Source organism: Ambystoma mexicanum, chromosome 13 (assembly GCF_040938575.1).
Source record: "Ambystoma mexicanum isolate Mex_15411 chromosome 13, UKY_AmexF1_1, whole genome shotgun sequence".
In the NCBI taxonomy this organism is placed as follows: Eukaryota; Metazoa; Chordata; class Amphibia; order Caudata; family Ambystomatidae; genus Ambystoma; species Ambystoma mexicanum.
In genome coordinates this window covers 107,618,694-107,638,807 of record NC_090938.1, presented here as the reverse complement: position 1 = coordinate 107,638,807, position 20,114 = coordinate 107,618,694, and the positions used below count along the sequence as shown (strand labels likewise).

Genomic DNA, 20,114 nt, shown 5'->3' with positions numbered 1-20,114 from the left:
AAACTCTCCTTAAACTTACTCTTCGGTTTCAGCTCCAGTGGTTGACTTGCCAGCAGCTTTGCAGTTCGGTGTATTTATCAGGAACTACAGCACAACTTCTGTTATCTCCCCCTGTATTTTGCAGAAGGGGTCAGTCTGGCTGTCCAACCAGGACAGCCAGCCGCCCCACTGGGAGTTGGTTCTTCTCAGGGAGGGTGGAAGACAAAGGGCTGCCGAGTTTTGGACTCCTCCATTGCTTCCTGCCTTCTGAGACACTCTGGAGTCTGGGCGGGAATCCAAAGGGTTCCCGCAGAAGATAAAACTTCCACTGAGGTAGTTCACGTCTAGAATGGCAGGGGAAGACCTCAGAACAACAAGCAAATGAGAAATGTCAAAAAAAGGAGCCCACCATTCTAAAAAGAATGGTGGCCCTTCTGTGTAGTATCGATCGGTCTTCTCAGAAGTCGCATCTGCCCCGCCCTTCCCTGATCTCCTGCGGGGTGCCCCAAGGCACCTGTGTCTCACCCACACTGCAATATTTATCAAACCCCTCTTTGACCTGCTGGATACCATCGGCATTTCTTACATGCCCCCTCCCGCTATCTCCGCTCAGCAAACCTCTACCTCCTCACTGTACCCCCAGGCCCATGTGCCTCCTCACGCTTCCGCTCCTTCCAACTCTTGGCCCCCCTACACTGGAACTCCTGCCCGCTCTCCATCCGCTCCACCCCTATCTACTCATCCTACCGCCACTCTCTGAAAGCCCTTCTTCTTCACTCCCCTCTGTCTTCCTTCCCTACCATTCCCCTCCTACCCTTGCCCCCGCCTCCTTTTCCCCCAATCCTCTCTCCTTCCCCTGCGACCTTAAATTGGTAACAAATACTACTTCAGGACAATGAGGACACCAGATCACCCCCCTCTCTCCCTTCCCCTCCGCCTACCTCAAATTCTACATCGTAACTGCCTTCACCTACCCCCTCCTCTACCCCCCCCTGTAAATAGTTCTACTTATTGTTCTAACGACCTGTTCATGTTTGTAAATATGCTTCTCTCACTTTTGTACCTGTTATATTGTAAAGCGCTTTGGCTTAAAGCGCTATATAAATTAATAAACATAAACTGCAAATTCTGCTACCCTGCACCGGCAACTATGTGAACGACTCCCAAGCTCTAAACACAACCTATTCCATCATCCAGATATGAATGGCAGCCAATGGCCTGTGCCTAAATGGTGAAAAAAGAGATCCTGCTGGTAGGCCCCCCTGCCCCTTCAGTGATTTTTAAAAATAAAAAAAAACAAAAAAAAACCCTCGGTACCCAATATCTGAACTTCGGCATGGACAATCTGCAGATACAAATCTCCACCTCGGTGAAGACTCTAGGTATCTAGCTTAACTCCTTGGTCACTGACACGCCAAGTAAACGTCATCGCGACATCAGCTGCTTACACTTCCAACCTTATCAACGCAGCCAGACCCTTCTTGCCCCCCTGCCAATTGTCTCACAATTGCAAGAGCCATCGGAGCAAGATTTGCAATGCCCGATTTGCTGGTACATCTGCACATAAAGTCACTGCAAGTGATCCAAAACAATGCCATCAGGGTGGCTCTCCACATTCCCAAAAGAGCACATAAACGAAGCGAGATAAAATGCCCACTGGCTACTGATAAAGGAAGGGATCATCTTCAAAGCACTGTCGATAACTCGCCAATGCTTCTCCAATACTGCACCCCGCTACCTGTCCGAAAGCTTTGTGAACATTTTCCGCTAGACACACTAAGAGGGCTTACGCACCACCGACTTGTCCTACCCAAATCGAAGCGAGCCAAAAGTGGCGGCGCCAACTTCCCCACCATAGTTGCCTCTCACTGGAACACTCTCCGACCCCATCTGAGGGAGTGACCATCTTACTGGGTGTTCAGAAAAGCCTTGAAAACCTGGCATGGGGAGATGCTGGATTTTCATAGTAATGATAAATCTTCATGACCTGTCAACCACAGAACATTTTGCTTTTACTGGTAGATTATTTTTCCTTATACCTCTGTGAGTGGGAACCTTTTCCCCACACTTATGGGTCTCATTTTTAAGACTCTCTAGAGAGTCTTTTTAAAAGTTGTCGTCTTTGAAACCTTTTTGCATTAAGTGCCTAGTGTTGCTGCATTGCCCTAGGCGCTCCCCTTTTAACTTTCTGTGGCTAACCTTGTGAGAACTAGAGTTCCCAATGGATCCATTTTACATTTTATTAGGTGAGACCAGCACCCGCCACCTTATGTGGCGTGCTAGGGAGATGCATATTTTACGGCATGTTGAAAGTATACACTTGTGCTGTAGGTTAGTTCATGTTTATTGCTATCAGGTTACATCAACATAAGTAATCAACACACTTGGAAGATCAGTGGAGAGCCCACTGGCTCCCACCACCCAGGCTACATCTTCATCAACTGCCTGGGTCAGAACTCCAACCACACAAACCACCTTCTCAGACACACCAGGTTCCACGCTGACATTCCACACCGACATCACCACTCACCTTGGACATGCATACAGGGACCAGGACCAGACCTAACAATACAGAGTATCCCCTTTCTCATTTTAAATGGACCATTTATGTTACAAGGACAAACGTACCTTTAATGGCTGCTGGCAGTGAACATTTTTATGAATTTGGTGCACCTTTACCGTGGGATGTTTTGGTATAGCCCAGGTAAAGGCACCCTTGTCTTCCAGCCTGAGTGCGAGATTCCAGTAAAAACTAGGAGGCTGGGTGTCCTGAAAGGATTGCCAACCACCAGGTTTGAATGTTGTTGGGCTGTTTGGCTGGATTCCTGCATAAAAGTCCGAACCTGGAAGCTGAAGAGGTAGTCGAACACTGGAACCAAAGCCAAAGATCTAGAATTTGCGGCTGAAATTATTTCCTTGCGGCTGAAATTATTTCCGGCGACCACCGAGCCTGCTGTGTAACCAGAGCCTGCTGTAGACCTTCCAATGAACCTTGGGACTCTGAAAACGACAACCCCATCCCAGAGCCTGGTGAGACCCACTAGACTCAAGAAAACCTGCATTTTGAGCCATCCCACGACTTTGCAGGGCTACAATACACTGGGACCTTGAGCCATTGTGTGGTGCATGGTCTTCCGCATCTCTCTGAAACTTTGTGGGCATCCTGCTGGATCTCCAGAGGCACGATTCCGGTTAGAAAAGTCCCTTCGCCAGAGTGCTGGACCTTGCAAATGAGAATCCGACCAGCAATATTCTGTTGTCTTCTGTGCTCCTGAAAAAGGCGCTAAATCCAGAGCCGCATCCAGCCTTGAGGAAAACCTTGCCTAGAGCCTTCCCAGTGATCCTTGCTGCAAAAAAGTCCTTCCAGTATCCAGTATTGAAGGAATTCAACAACCAGGTTTTTGGCTGCAGATCATGAAGTTCTCCTGCTACAAAATCTTCTTCTGTCAGGTACTGTGCTGGCTTGGGTATTTACTTACCTTAAGTCTCTTGTTGTTCCTGTGTAGTTTTGGGGTGCTTTCTGAGATTGGGAGTCCTCTTGTCCAGTGCACCCAGGCCCCTGCTGGAATCCCCTATGGTGTCTTCTGTGAAGCCCCTGGACTCTAAGCTAACTCTAAAGTAAGTACTTACTTGTCCTAACAGTCTTCCTTAGGAGCCCTGACTTTTGCTACTTAAGATCTGTTAGAAAAGATTTTTCCCTCCAGTTCTGTACCCCCAAACCTTTTGCTTTGTTTAAACACCATAGTCTGACTTTACTAGAGGAGCACAACCTTTTGCTGAACTCCTCTGGGCTTTTCGCTCACTTTGTTATGGAGAAATTCTTCTTCTTCTTCTTAAGATGACCCCAGAAATCTGGAGCCGGCGATTTCCATCTATTAAGATGATGTTCACCAAAAAGAGCACCAATCAGAAACTGACATGCCCATAAAGACATTTGGTACTGGGAGACTTTGTTTCCCTTAGTCCTTGTCCATGTTGCAACTTTTCTGCAACATGTTGCAAGTGCACCAATTACCATACAGTGCACTTGGGTCTTCCTGTCATTTCTAAAGGCCCTAGTTGCTCTCAAAGGATTTTTTAGGAGATATGCAGATGTGCCTTGTACAGGGCTGGTGGCAGCTTAGCTTTTCGTGTATTTTTAACCCTTTCCTGCCAGGTAAACCGCGGTTACCGCATTTGGCATGGTTAGGTGGCCTGGCTCCAAAATGCCCGTGCCACAAGGTTTTTTCCTGTCGTTTGGCCATCTTGCCCCTTCACCTTCCCCAGGTCGAGCCAACCCGGGTAAGTCCTTATTTGGGCATGCATTCTCCCACGAAACACAAAGCTTTTGCGGGATTCTGCATGCCTTGAGTGTGCGCCCCCAGGATGTGGGCTGGACTGTCATTCCAATACACATCCTGGGTGCCAGAGAGTCTGGTGTGCTGTGAATGCCTGGGACCACTGTGGTCCATGATTGCTCCACGTGTGGTATGCCTCTATGTGAGCAGATCTCTCATTGGGGCCTCTTAATTTTGACGCAAAGGAGATTTTGCATAAGAGAAGTCGATCTCTGGAGTTCTCACTGAACGAAGGATAGGATCCAAGTATCCTGAAACTAAGAAGCCGAGTCGAGGAGCCGCTGGTGACCCACTGGAAGGTTTGGCACCCTGAGCCCGCTGTCGTCCCATGGGACCTCTCTGCATCTGGTCATCCTAGAAGGTCTGCGAAGATGCTTCGGCCCATTAGAATAGTGGGACCAACTATTCTCGGCACCTTCATCACAACCTGCAGGTAAGCCTTTTCGGAAGTGTTCTGGGCCAACCAGTGGGCTGACCAGCAGTTCAGCAGGACCTTTGACCTGATACCGCCGCCGTTTCGAGGAGGCCCTTGAAACTTGGTACATTGCATGCTATGTGTTCACGGCACACTCGCACCGAATTACATACACTTGGCGTTCCCAGGTCTGGAGTAAAGTGAGTGCGCCCGAACCAAAGTATTTGCGGTTACCGTGTCGCCCAGCCGTGGTGACGGTTCATTGCTGCTGTGGTCCTCTGAACCCTGAAGCCTTCTACAGTGGAACTGGCCTGATCCATCCACCAGGAGCGGAGAAATCACCACTGTCCTGTTTGGGAATCAATGCTGTATTTTTGTCGCTGAAAGCTGCAGAGCTGCGAGATTGGCGCATTTGAACCTGCAACCGAAGTGGGCTCGACTGATTAAGTCTGGTCTGGAGTGCTCTAGGGGTTGGTGAGTAAATGCAATCCTAACTGGTGGCCCCTAGGGCATCGATCCTTTTTTTTTATGCTCAAGTGGCCCCGGAGAGCCCCTCTCCTTTCCACAGCTGGTGCAGAACTATTCCCGAACTCTGGAACCTGCTCTGCCCTGTTGGGTAGACCCTCCACGAATTGTGGGTACTTTCACCTCACCCACCTTCTGAGCTGCTGCAGACCCTTGAAGAGACCCTGTATTGCCCATGCGCATTACCGCGTGCGCCAGCATTGCAAGTAAATTTCAGCAATAGGCTCCACTCTCTTAGGGATTGGACTGCCTTTCAGTTAGGGTTGTGTTTGATGCAGAAGGGACTAAAGACTATTTGCACTGCCCGTTTCCTTCCCCTGTTAGGTTCTGTATCCATTTTGTGCATTAACCCTTTAGACGCCATTGGTCCTATATATTGATAGGATTGTGTTGGCTTAGAAGTATTACTGTGATATTTGTGTTGAAACTCAAAGGCCTTGAAATAAAGTATTTGTATTTTTAATACATCTACGCCTGACTGGGAGTGATTTGTAAGTGACCTTTACTCTGTGTGCTCATTGAGGTCTTTCAGTCACCCTCACCTCTCTTGAGACCTAGTCTTGACCGCCGCCAATGCTACCTTGATTGGTCTGGCTTGTCCAGAAGGTTACCCTGTTCCATGGAACTAGGCTGGCCTTCTGAACCTCTGCCCACCAGGTCAGAGTTCAGAAATCCATCTTAACAAGAACCTATCCTGACCTGCCTGTTGTACACTAGACCCTAGTGACTCCCCCTTTCTGCCACTGAGCACTCATGCTCCAAGAATAAGGGAAAAACTTCTATGGATTGGGCCTTTTGCCTAGAAAAGAGAATACATATTTAAAAGTTACTTACTTGCAAAATAAGTTGGTAACTTTAACTCTGAGACCAACAGTTACAAAAGTTATTACTTACCTTTAGAAATGTTTTGTCATTTTGAAAAGTATATGTAACCTCTTCCTTTCCTTAGAAACTGTTTCGCCATTCTAACAGAAAGTAGATGTAAGGTTATATTACTCACCTGTGATTTGGTTGTGCCTCTTCCCAAAAGTAATGCTGTTGGTTTCACTTCACTATTCCTGTTCGGATAAGTGTAAGTGTGTCCCAAACTTGGTCTTGCTTTCCCTGACTTGCTGTTAGCCTGTCCATAATAAATCTGCATTAGTTTGTACCTACCTAGAATAACGGAGTCATTCATAAAGTGTAATACTGGGTTTTGCCTTCCCTGGTCTGTTTTAGACGCCCACAAAAACAGTCTTAGGTTTATACCAGCCTTTAGTTGCTAATGGCTCCTGTAAAAAGTATAGGTTTTACTTACTTTGATTATACCTGTGTTATCCTAAAATAAGTTGGTTATTGCTTCCCTTAGTATGTGAACTGAAAAGCAATTGTAATTGAATATTACACCCCAAGGTCCAACTCCCCTAGAATAACTGTTACCCTGAATTAGAGTTATAGGTGCTTTACTGGTCCTAGAATAAGTGTTCCACTATTCACAAAAAAGTATATTGTCCAGTTGGTTTACAAAGTGATTTCTTGCTAAGTGTCAGGGTACAACTACTAGGGTCTACTATGCTTATATTACTGAAAGTAATCTAAAATGTAACTATTGGTTTGACTTCCCTAGAACTCCTGTTGGGTGTTAAAAATTAGGTTCTGTGCTTTGTTCTGTGTACCTTCAAGCATAGTGTTATTTTCCTATAATGTGTTTACATGATCTGTGATGGTCTTATTTCCCACAAGATTTATCTGGACCAACTTGTATTTAAATAAACCATTTATTTTTTACAATACATAGTGTTCCAGTGTTTCTTTGCACCATTTGTATTACAATCGCTCCTAAACTGCTGTGTCTATGCTGCCCTGAACTCGGGTGGTACAGCTTTATACTAAGAGTGGAGTCTTGTGCTGCCTCAGTTGAATGGTTTTACTACTTCAGAAAAACTGCCCTAACAGGAGACTCTGCTTGTTTCTTTGCTGTTCCGTTTGCCTGAACTTCTTTCCAACGCTCCTTATGTAAGTGTATCTGGTTGTAACAGCACCTTGATGCCTCTGGGTTTTGTGTGCTTAATAAATGGCAAATAAATCAAATAAAAGTCTGCGTGTAATCATGACAAAAGGTCATAGTAGTTACACTGCCACAAGCCATTTATGTAAACTTGCAATTGTAACAAAATGCTAACAGCTAAATAAGAAAGGGGATCTATTGTATTCTTCCCACGCCCCCCATCATTCCACATAAGGTGCAGTGTACTGGCTCGACCCAAGTACATTAAAGAGGAATTTACAGGGGAATCCACAGGGGCAACCCAGCCTAAACCCAAATGTTGTAGGAAACTATAACTTCAACCATACACTATGGAGAGATATAAAAAGAGTAAAAGACTGGGTGAGGGGGGGTGATTCCCCTCACCTAGGAACAAGGTGAAATGGTTACCAAGTCCAAGCAAAGGTTTCTGGTGTTGACACAGGTCAGGAAGATTTATCATAAATCTTACCTAACAATTACTTGTGCAGCACATCTTTGGGGCGCTCTCTGAATACCTTAGTCAGCACCCCTTAATGTCTGCAATGCATTGCGTTCTTCTGAGATAAACCTTTGCCATTAGGCCCCTTGGTTTGTATTGTCCGTACGGGCGTTATTGCTGATCTGCTTATTTTTCAACTAATCCAAATCTTCTGTAATCCTGATTATTTAACATTTTGCACTTTCTACTCTGCAACTATTTTGGAAGAACACTGGAAACGTATTTTCTTTTTCCTTTTTGTGAATTCCAAGACTGGTTAAATCCATGTGGCAAGAATATTCGCTAATAAAATGGTATTCATTGCATTGAGTTTCTTCGTACTTATATTTCTACGTATGCTGCGATCTTCCAACACTTTTTTATAGTGATGTACTACAGGATTTTTGTGGAGAATATTCGAGTTTTCAATTCCCTTGACCTTTAGTGAATGCTGTCCCTTCCATGTGTGTTTTTTCAATCAAATCCCTTCTGACTTGTGATTTGTCTAAATATTTGTATTGCAATTCTGCAATCCACTGCTAATATGCCGGTAAAATGGCTCGGTGGGTTTAATCTGCAGGCCGCAAATTCAAATCACTGCAAGGCCAACTCACCTTTCATCCTTTCGAGGTCAATAAATGTACCAATTTCAATTGGGTAATAGTAATGTATGTAAATATTGTCAATGCAAAGTGCTTTAGATTAAAGCGCTATATAAAAAAAAACTATTATTAATTCAACAGACCAGCCTGCTTTTGAGTATAAAAAGCAAAACGGCATTACCAAAATGGGGATTGATATGATAGGTTATTTATAACCCGCTTAATACCCAGAGGTTTCTAAGCGCGGACCCGGGGTTCAAACCATTGTTGCTTTGCATCCTCTTGCTCCCAAGACGAGCGCGTTGCCTCTGAGCGATCATCCTGAGATTATGCTGCAAACCCGAGAATGGTTAGATACTGAATAGAAAAGTTAATGTTGAGCATTAATAAAACAGCGAAAAATTGACATTTTGACACTAATGAAGATCCTTTCATGGCCAAATTGTAGCACAGCTACAATTTTATAATATGCCAACATGTGCTGCTCTGATGTGTGTGTGTATACAGTTGGCAGTTCTTCAGATTAATTTCCTGACCTTTTTAACATTGAGTAGGATTTCACCTGAAACCAAAACCTAGATCTGTCTCAAATGTCTGTTATTCTGCACCTGCTCTGGGAACATTACCCTCAACTGGGATGGTTACACAGTTCTCTCCACCCACCCCTAAAGCAGGATTAAGCTATTCCATTGTCTGGCTGTCCTTGCAGGCCAGGTCGTCTTTCCACCCCCCCCCCGCTGCCCCAACAATGGTAAAAGGCATATGTACCGTGTTAGTCTGAGTGCTCCACCATAAAAATTAGATTCTATGAAACATTTTCCTGCAGTCATTTGTTTCTTTTCTTAGATGTGGGATGGTCACCATAATGTTAAATGTTAAAGGTATTTGTACCGCGCACCGTCACCAACGGAATTGATCCCCAGGCGCTCTGGCGGATCTGTAAACGATAAGGTGGGATGGGTTAGTAAGGTGAAGAGGGAGTAGGATAGTGAGAGGAGTGGTGTTCTGTTGGCATCTTCAGCTCGGTATACACCAGATACTGAGCTTTGGTGCAGGTATTGGATCGGTGTCAGTCCGCGTGTGCTGTTGCTCCGGCTTATGTGTTGTTGCAGTGTTGTGAAGTGCGTGCGGCTTGTGGTGCGAGAGATGGTTGTGAGTTTATCAGTGAGATAAGTATGCAGAGTTTGAGGTTATATTGGTTAGTGGGTTACCTGACCTTTAGCATGCTAGCATTCAGTTTTCTCTGAGTGTGGCACGTGTTGGCCTTCACAGTCTTATCTAGAAGCGGCGCAGGCCAATGTTCAGAGTTCTATCTAGGTGTGGGCATGCTAACATTCACAATCCTGTCAAGGAGCGGCGCAGGCTGGTGTTCACAGTTCTAAGTGTGGCACATGCTAATCTTCAAGTTTCATTTGGGCGCGGGCATGCTATCCTTCAATCAAAACCTATCTAGATGCGACGCAGACTAGTATCCACAATTCTATCTAAGTGTGGACATGCTAATATTCACAATTCTATCTAAGTGTGGACATGCTAATATTATGGCACTCTGTCATTGTCCTTACGAGTGTGGCACATTTTAACAGTCACATTTCTATCTAGATGTGGCGCAAGCTAGAGTTCAGAGTTCCTTCTGCGTGTGGCACATGCTAAATTGGCAAGTGAGTTAATATGCATCACAAGGCAACATTTACAATACATTTATAGTGGTTACAAGTCTTCCTAAAATTGATTTATTCAAGTCTATGGCAGTCTGTTATGGAGGGTAAGGTAGAGTGACAGGGGCTTGGGATATTGGTGATTGGGATATTTAGTTTGCCAGTATGTCTGCGTTGAACTTGATACTAAATTGTGTGTTTTTGAAAAGACGTTATCCTTCTATAGGTATGGCGTATTAAATTGTACTTTCTGTGTCACAGGTATGAACTGCCTGCGCCCACTTCTGGACAGAAAAATGACATCACAGCATGGCAGGAATGCGTTAACAATTCCATGGCACAGCTGGAACATCAGGCAGTTCGAATTGAAAACCTTGAGATCATGTCGCAGCATGGCCCGAACGCTTGGAAAGTTTATAACGAGTAAGCCATTTATCACGTCCCAAGTCTATAAAAACCTGTAACTCCTGTAGCTTAGGTTTCTTAATTGAGGATTTGCTTATCGTTGCACCATTCCAACATGAGCCACTATGTATGACCTCTGTCACCCTACCCCCTTCACATACCACCAACGCACCGATCCATTGACATGCTTGAGCCAGAGCAGTAGCCAAACACTTCCCGAGGCTCAACATTCACTAAGCAGAGGCTTTAGTCATTTTACATGCTACTGGGAATGAGGGAGCACTTCACACCAACGCAAACACAATGCCATTTTTAATTATTTGTCCCTTCTATTTATAGCTCAGTTGCGATTCCCAACTAGGGCATTTTAATATTGGCTAGATGGGGGCACGTGAAGGCTTCCTGACAGAAAGCAGAACTGCAGGCCTCTGTGCCTTCGCCTCCATTGAGGAAATCCGCCCAGGTGGATTAACTTTGAGAGTGGCTGTTAAGATGGATTTCTAGAATCCGACCTGGTGGAAAGAATTTAGGAGGCCACTCTAGTTATAGTGAACAAGGAAACTGAGGGGTTAGCCAAAACCCAATCAAGGTAGGTGATAATATAGCACAACTCCAACATATACAGTCACCATAGGTTCTTAAAATGAATTCAGTGACTGAAATCAGCAAAAGAGGTAAGTAAAATGGTGCAGTTAAAGATAGAAGCATGTCGCAAGTGGTTTCTCCTAGCTTAAGCAGTCCAATCCCTAAGCGGAATGGAGCCTTGTGCCCAAAAGTCACAGGAAGGAATCTTTGCAGCTAAATTACTTAAGGAAGATGCAACAAAGTTACTGGTAGATAAAAATGTGTTCTTGCCTTTTAGATAAAAGTACTACACAGCTTTGATGACCAAAATGCAGTAGAATGGAAGCTTTCAGGGAACAAAGATTCTGTCTCCCAATGTTATCCTTTGGAGGACAGATTGTTACAGATGCTTTGCGAGTACTCGCCTCTCTGATCCAGATTTTTCCAGAAGATTTAATGGGTTGACTGGGGATCGCTGGAGGTCGGTTTTCCTGCTGTTTCTGATGAAGGTTGCCCAGGAGTTGCAGGTTTGAGGATTTCTCTGGTCAGATGCAGAATGCAACTTCTTGAAAATAAGAAATGCAGGATTGAATGACGCACACTTCTTCTGGACACCTCACAGGACACAAAGGGGATTTCCAGTGACAGTCACCACACAGTGACAACGGCTTGCGTCCTTCCAGTCGTGTTTGAAGAAGCCTCTCTAGGACAGGATGACTAGATACTGGGGTGCTGAAATTCAGTGAGGAGACTTGTGGCATGAGCTGTCGACACCCAAGTTCCAGCTGCAAACGCGGAATGGTGGCTTTTCTGGCCAGGTATCCCACTATATAGCTGCTGGCCAGGTAGCCGACTATAGAGCTGGTCAGTCCACTGTGTGGTCCTGAGACACTTCTTAAAGGCTCAGGACGACTGAATCCTTGAGGGCGTCGAGACGAGTTGGTCACACTAGTCCAAGGGATGCAGCACTGCACAGGGCATTCTCAGATCAGGTAGTCCCAACCGGGCTTCACCAGTCTACACGCAGGAAGCAATGCTGGGCCTCTTCAGGAGTCTTCTTTGGATCTTCAGTCTGCTCTTGTTTTACGAGGGATTCTTGGCTCCACTGCTGATCTGAAGAAATGGCTGCATGAGTCCTCTTCTTATCCAAAATCCAGGCTTGCAAGTAAGCGACAGCCCACCAGAGGCAATGATCTGCACCATTCTAAACCATCAGTGGCCCAATGAGGGACCACTACTAGTTTCACTCATGCGCCACACCTAGACACTTTGAAATGGAATGGGACCAGCCAGTCCCACCACTTCCAGAGCCGCTCGCTCACAAGGCGAAAGCAGCGGCTTTCCTGGGGCAAATGCATGACCATATGAGATTTCCTGACCCGGCAAGGCAGGAACAAGGCCAACCAACAATATGGCTGAAGAACAAGCGAAACATCTTGTGACAGCCGTTTAGGACATGCCCTCAAAAACGAATGCAAAAAATGTATCTGCTGCTCCCAACTGTAAAAAGATAGGGTGATGCAAAAGTATACCCATACACTGCATTGTAAGTGAAGCTGAGGGTTTCACTCCCATCCCCCCCCCACCCCCCACCCCTTCAAAAATGTAGAACAGGCTAAAAAACAAAGCAAAAAGATTGGGGGTCCATAGAATCTATGCAGGGAACATGCTGGTTATTGACGCACAACGCAGCCTATATGGAATTTGTTTGTCAATGAAGTCAAGGCAATCAATCGTTCCTTTTGACCAGCAAGAGGCAAGGCCGCAATAGCTACAATGGATTAACCACGTGATTTTAATTAATTTTCACAAGCTCTTTTGCTGAACTTTATTTTGATTTACAATAGCTTTTTTATGGTCACTTTGTAGTGATGTCTCTTTAAAAACCATGTAACTTGACATGTAACCTTGCTTTTTATATTTTCCCATCATTAGTGGTCTGGTTCGCATGATAGAAAACTCACAAAAGGAACTTCAGAAGCTGAGGTATGAGCTCCATCTTGTGTGTTGCGCTTATGAGTATTTGCATGTCTTTTTAAAAATGTAATCTGCAAATTAGAGTAGAGCTTACTCCCCCCCCCCCCCCCCCCCCAATACCCCTGAATTGCATATGCTGTACGGTACATGCACAAGCTTTAGATCTCCGAGCTATTCTCCTAAATCACTATACATGTACTGTACATAGTCAGCATTTTGACAGCGCTATCCCCTAAATCACACTTACCAAACCGTACATGGTCAGAGCCATCCAAAGTCCATTTGCCACAAAAACTCAAAAAATGAATCTGCAAAGAAAAGGAGCCCACAGGGCCAAAACATATATTTTTTCATTAAGTTTGAAACCAGTTAAAAACTGTGCAAACAAATTTTGACATCATACCAATTGTAAAAGATGTGAATGTTACAGCACAGACCAGTACACCCCTTCAGAAAGGCAACCTCTATCCTTTAATTTCTGTTGTAGTATAAATAACTGTTAATGGGTCCCACTAATTAACCCCCCCCCCCTTTTATTTTCTTAACAGGAAAGTGTTGAGAAGTGGCAGTAGGGCACTATACAAGAAAGTTTACATTGCACAATAATTTGTTAAATGCCTATATATATATATATATATATATATTTTTAGGCAATCGTGTGCATGGTGTTCTGAGTTATCTACCCCTTCTACCAGTGTCGATTTTCCCTCCCGCCCCCCTTTCTAAGAGTAACCCCTTGCTGCCCAGTTACGTCTACTAGTGAAAATGTGGTCTATCTTTTGGGGGAAAGCCCTGACTGTCCACCAGATGTTGATTTCTCTAAAACCCACACAGGGCTGGTTTAGAAAAATCCTCCGTACAATGATTTGGCATGGCTCTTCAACCTGGATGATGTACCACTAGTGCATCCTGTTGCTGGGAAATTAGAGGTAATCCTCTATAGGGCTTTAACTGAAGGCTGGAAAGTAATGGGCCAGATGCTTTTTAAAATCTTTTATACATTCTATTTTTGTATTATATATTTGTTGGTGGATAGGATTAGCGATTTCTAACTGAAATGTTTTACAAGAGAAATCTGCAGTGAAGCAGTCTCCCTTTACAAGAGATACTGATGGGGTTAGTCTGAGGTAAAACCTGGACTGTGGAATAATTGAAACCTTGAGAGGGGACCAGAAATACCAATTGACAAAGAATATATACAGTAATTACAGGAGGTGTGATTTTCATACTGTATAAATGGACATTTACAGTAGGCGAGGAGAGACATTAAAGGGAGAGGAGCTGGGAGTTCCGGGTCCCATTTGAAGTACTGAATATTTGTTGAATGTGTTGATGAGGGCCTTCTAGGGGAGGCCAGAAGCACAGGTGGGGTGGAGAGTGCAAGTAAACAGGCTGTGATGTCTTGTCTCTGGGGACAACACAGCTCACTGTTGGTTTGGCTGCAGAAGTCTCTATCCCTGGTTCAAGGCATCTCCTGTTGGTGCCCTCAGGCTGGTCAAGAGACGCCATCAGGGAGTACAAATGTAAGTCTTGGTTTTCGCTTGCTAGTGCAGGGCCATATGTGTGTTCTCAGGAAGTGGGCTGAGGCTGTCTGGTCCCAATCCACAAAATGCTGCCTGAATGTCTGGTTTTCATGAGACCCACAGTGGTCCTTGATTGGACCATTGCTAGTGTGTATGAGTGGGGCAGATGTTGCCATTGGAGGGTGGAGTCTGAGCACTCACCTGACTTTGGATAAGAGGAGTCCTACAGCCATGCCCCAGAGATCCGGGTAGAAATCCTGCAAGGAGCCAAGTATCCTGTGTTGCTGAAGACTCATGAAGAGACCGTAGAGCCGTCGGATGAAGGACTGGCAACACACTTCTGCTGCTGTACTGGAGGAGCCCTCTCTGGCAAGAGATCTTTAGAAGAAATGGTGAGAAACACGACCTCTGACGCACCTGCCAAGTCCAAAGAGAAACCAGAGTATGGGGATGAGTTACAGTAGTACTTGCCTGAACCCCCATCTCCTTTTTAAAAGTTTGCTAACTTTTAAAAACGTTTACAATAGTTTGCTTGCACGAACAAGCAATGGCAAGGCCAATCAGCCAAGCACTCAAAAAGCTGGCACAGTTTCTTTCACTAGAATAAGAATAGACACTTACCTGACTTCTGGAACTGTTTTCCCATCCACAAGATCCTCCTCCTAACTTTGTCCTGCCGTACAAATCTACCTGGAACTTTAAAGGCATAAGGCCCCAGCTAACTTGGGGTTGGACTTCTAATGTTAGTGTTGTTACTCTTGTGGATTGCCATCACAAATCTAACCATACCTTGCCTTTCAGTACAGTGGGGTGGGGATATCGTGGTTTTATTGCACTGGCTACTGGGACTCTATATATGTATTTTATTATTAGTTTGGGTGCTATTACTACCTGTTTATAGTCATTTGTGTAGTGTTTGCATCTATAAATATAGCGTGTATAACTGTCTAATTGTAATCTTTGAGTACTTCACTTGTGGACCCTTGATCAGGCTCACCCCTTCCTAAGACGTAGCCTTGGCCACTCTCCATTGCCACCTTTTGAACTGGTTTAGCTACATCCCCTAGAGTTGTCCATGTCACTAACTAGGTGGGCCTCGTATACAATTGTCCACCAGGCCAGAGTATAGAAATCCAGTCCTGGCCGTTGGCAAACAAGGAAAGCAGTGCAGAGGTTCAAACTGGTCGGTCCCACCATTTAACAGATGAAGGCACCAAGTTGGCTCTTCCCGTTCAAGTTGAAGACGGAGATGTGCAACCCTGCTGATTGTTTCAGCCATTGCTGGTTACAGCCACAGTCTTCTATTGGTTCTTTGGCAGTCCATCTTCTGATGCTTGGATTCTGTGATCGACTTACTGATTGGCTCCCATTCATGCTGGGGGAAGACCTCAGCCCTTCAATGAAAAGGACATATTAAAATGTTATGGGTTGTCCATTCATGGTCCACTAGCTATCACACAAGCTGCCCAACAACCAGACTTATTTTGTCTGGAGTGGGGATTAGGGAATCATCCAGTCCCACCCCTCAGTTAAAACCACTGACTGGGTGTCCTTTGTAGAGCTCTCACTAAAGTGCATGACCATACATGGCTGTTTCTGACCTGAGGGGGCAGGCAGACTGCCAGCAAAAAAGATGGCACAAAGAACAAGACTTAAACCAGGAGGAGCTGCTGATTCTATTATATGGTACTTAAAGCACTATGGGTGGAGGGGGGCACGACAAAGCAGTGCACTGGGAAAGAGTCACAATCACTGCCATGATCCTGTTCAGAACACATCACAAAAGTAGCCACAATGTTACCTACAAATAAGGCTAAGGGGACACTGTGTTTCTCCAGCATTCCACTTTAGGTGGATTGTGCGACAATGTAAAAATTAAGGTGGAAAGACATTTGGAGAGACCTGTCCTGCAATTATAACCAAAGTGTGCTTCAAAAGAAGTAAGTTAAATGGGTGAGTGATTCATAAGCTCCTCATTATACCAAAAATCAGTCACGAGGCACACCCTTACATATACTGGTGACTTCATTGAAGCCAATGAAGGAAATCTACAAAAATAAATGTTCCATACATTTGATGCAATCAAGTCTACATTCTCTTCAGTTGCTGTGTCAAGTGTGGCTTCTTGGAGAGGTGGGTTCAACAATCCGCTTCACTGTTGGTTGCATTCTTCCATCACTAGTGGGCTCTGCTTCCACATAGTAACTTGGACCTGTAAGTGTGACCTGCGCTGGCCCTGAAATTCCTTTCTGTACCCTATTCTGTGATGCCTGTTTCACATCTTTGAGGTCCCTGTGACTCCAGCTGCATCGTTGGTCCAGTCTTGTGGCTTTATCTGCACACTGATCCCCCTGAGCACTGGATAATGCAGTATTTGTCTTTGCTTCTCTGGTCCACCTCTGCAATCGTTGCTCATGGATGTCTTCGTTGGATCTTCATCTGGATCACCTTAAGGTCGCGTGCCTTGTCTGCTTGAGCCTTTCAGCCCTCTGCATCGGCAGCTCCCTTAAGCAGTTGGTGTCTTGAGACAGTTCTTTCCTAGAACTGCTGGCTTTTGTCTTGGGTCTGTGTTTTCCGGTGGAAAACATTTTTTTAACTCTTCTAAATTCTGATACAGTGCTGAACTAATGTACTTAACCGATTGCAATGTTTGACTACTTGGTGGAATTGTAGTTTGGTGTCCCCTAGGGGCCACACCATTGTTTTATTTATTAAATATAGAGCTTACCTGTAAGGTAGGTCTTTTTGTGTGCACAACTTGATAGAGTATGTTTTCAGTAGTTGCAATGTAAATAATTGTGTGTTTCAACTGTGCATTATTGCCACCCTTCTTCCCTTCTAGGGGGAGGGGGTTCTGACAGTTCTGTTTAGCTACCACTTGGAAAAGTCACATAACTTGAGGGAATCCATTTTATCACTATCACCAGACTGTATTTAGAAAATCTCCCCAACATCCATCTGGCCATAGAAAGGTTTGCATGTTATTGGTTTACTTGAGAGAGGTCCGTCTGAAAGAACAGAGGCACTTGAAAAGAGGCTGGAAATGCAGAATAGTAACTAATTGGGACAGGGCTGAACCCTGCAAAACCCTGAATGTGACTCAACATTTAGTGGATTTGAAAGTGGAAACAGCTGGTTGATTATGAACATACTTTAATCCAGTCCAGGACCCAAACAATTCCTTGACAGCCGAAGAGGATGTTGAATGCTCCTGAAAGATCTAAAGGACTCAATCGGAGCACTGGCACGGTCATCCTGAATCGGCTAAATGTTTCTCATAGCAGTCTTTATCCAGGGAAGACATCGGAATGCCAGCAGCTTCCACAAAGCTCTGCAATTGAGGGGAGAATGGGGTTTTCTTGGAAACGGTAAGCGAGCCATGGGACGAAAATGTTCAGGGTCTCCATGGTCTAGGGATGGCTTCTTTTAAAAATGTAATACTTGGGAAAATCTTAGTTATGGGGATATGATCCAATGTTGAAGGTATATTTAGGCTGGATTTTGAGGAAAATTTTGAGAATTATGGCTGGGCAAAGGCCTTTAGGGGATCCAGAGTTTTTGGCTCTACTCAGTTATAGAGTTGGAGGGAAGATTGAGGGACAACTCATTCTATGTTGAATGGATAGGTAGTGGTATACTTGGCCGTAGAGTGGGGCAGAATCTGAATAGAGGGGAACGTCCACTAGGGAGTTCTTGGTGAATAGCTAGGATGTTGAGATGAAACAAAATGGCAATTTGTTTGCAGATGAATTGGGTTGGAGTAAGGTAATTAGTCAGCACACTTGGAGGTTTTTCCTCACTCTGGAGTTCTTGAAGGACATCGATGTATGCAATCTGAAAAAAATCTTTATTAGTCAATTTTCTTTTTATGTAATTTCACAGTTGGAGGATCCGTGACCAGACGAACATAGAACACGTAAGTGGTTTATTAGGGAACTATAACAGTGCATTGGCAAAATAATCAACAGGGATGGCATACAGTGCAACAGAAGCAAAACCAAAGAGGTGATGGCTAAAAGAATTTAAATTAATCTTAACCCCTGCCAATGCTCAGAGTGACACTCTAGATTACAAAGTGCAACTGAAACATGTCCGGATAGGTTCTGAAATTTCTAACTAAAATTGCAGGGCAACTTAAAGATAGAGAAACCTTTCCAGCCATCTTAGAATGTACCAGGATTCCCTTCCCGGGTCAGCACTTTATTTGTAACCAATGAATCTTTAAGCAAAGTTTTTGATTCCCATTTTCTTGCTTTCTGAAAGGGTTCAGGAATAGTCCTCCATGAAACTGGTTTTCATGTCTCCCATTTCTTTCTTAGCCTTTTTCTTGTCTCTGCCTTCTGCACCACAAAGTGCTATACCTCTGTGCGAGCCTCTGAATCTGGGGTGCAGAAAATAAAGGACCTGGGGTGTGGGCATGGTAGGTACTAAAGCCCATGATGTGGACCAGGACAAGGAGGGAGGCCCACTATTACATTTCTCCATCCTATGATTGGTTTATGAATTTCCGACTCCGCACAGCTTTTACCCTTCTTTGCTGATCCTCGAGTTGTCTCTTGCAGAACTGGCCTACCTCCTCTGGTATCTGTATTGCAGTCTCCACTCGGTTATATCTTGTCTTTATTACTGCACAAAATTATCCTTCTGTTGTCCTGATTGTCATTCTGTTCTTCACTCCTCTGCTTCCTTTACCAACTCCTGTTCCAACTTGTTGTCTGTTTGTCTCTGCATTGCTCTCTTCCTCGACTTCCTCCCTAATCCTATTTCTCCATACACTCACAATCTCTCCCAGCTGCTTTACCCCCTTTGGGCATCGTCTTGTTTGCAATAAGTATTTTCCAGGTCTTGCTCGTCACTCCCACCTTCTCTGGGCACCACCAGATTTCTCAGGATCATCTCGGTCACAAATATCCTTTTCACCTCCTTAACCCTCTGCTCGCTAACCCGATCCTCAATAATCTTGTCTAATTCACAACTATTTCTTGCATCTTCTTCACTCCTCTGGCACCACCCTCACTCTGGTCACCTTTATTACCTTTGGCCTCCACTCCTTCACTCCTTACCAGAAGCTCCAGTCCGTGGTCTCTTGGTCTCTCCTTCAGCTCCCGGGCTCTAGTTTTATGGGCCTCTCTTCCAGTCTCCTATGCTCTGCTTCCCCCTCCAGGTCCTCTGAGTCGTTCCACAATCCTGGTTCTGTAGCGTTCCAGTCTCTGGCCTCCTACTGTAGCTGCCTCCATTTTCATACCTTGTGCTTATTACAAGGCTGTAGCCCTACAACACAATCTTTTGGGTGAAAGGGGACTACGGTTTGTCAGCTGTTGGGCTCCATCCCTGGCATGGTTTACAGCCCTGCTTTGGGATTGGGCCATTCCTCGTTTTAGGCTGTCCTCGGTCTGCCACACGCTTATCTGGTCTTCCAGACTCTGAGGAAGGACAATACAGCTGCCTCAGGAGGCAACTGGTGTAGAGTCAAGCTGATGTGACATACCCATGATGACGGCTTTGTTGGGGAGAATTTTCATTTCTGTGCCAATTCCCTTTAATCTTAGAGACCCCCAGCTCGTTTGCTCGACTTGGGGTTTTTAAATTTTTACTCCTGAGTGAGTGGGGCCCTTTTCTCACTCGTGTGTTTTCCTGACTGAT

At 44.9% G+C, this 20,114-nt stretch overlaps 1 protein-coding gene across 1 annotated transcript in view; it reads left to right on the top strand.

Moving 5' to 3' along the window:
- Positions 1 to 20,114, top strand: part of BCAS2 (BCAS2 pre-mRNA processing factor) — an 82,387-nt gene that overhangs the window by 53,284 nt on the left and 8,989 nt on the right. The window contains exons 4-5 of the mRNA XM_069633395.1: positions 10,264 to 10,425; positions 12,907 to 12,957. Of these exons, the coding sequence (XP_069489496.1) occupies positions 10,264 to 10,425; positions 12,907 to 12,957 (213 nt within the window). The remainder of the gene's footprint in view (positions 1 to 10,263; positions 10,426 to 12,906; positions 12,958 to 20,114) is intronic.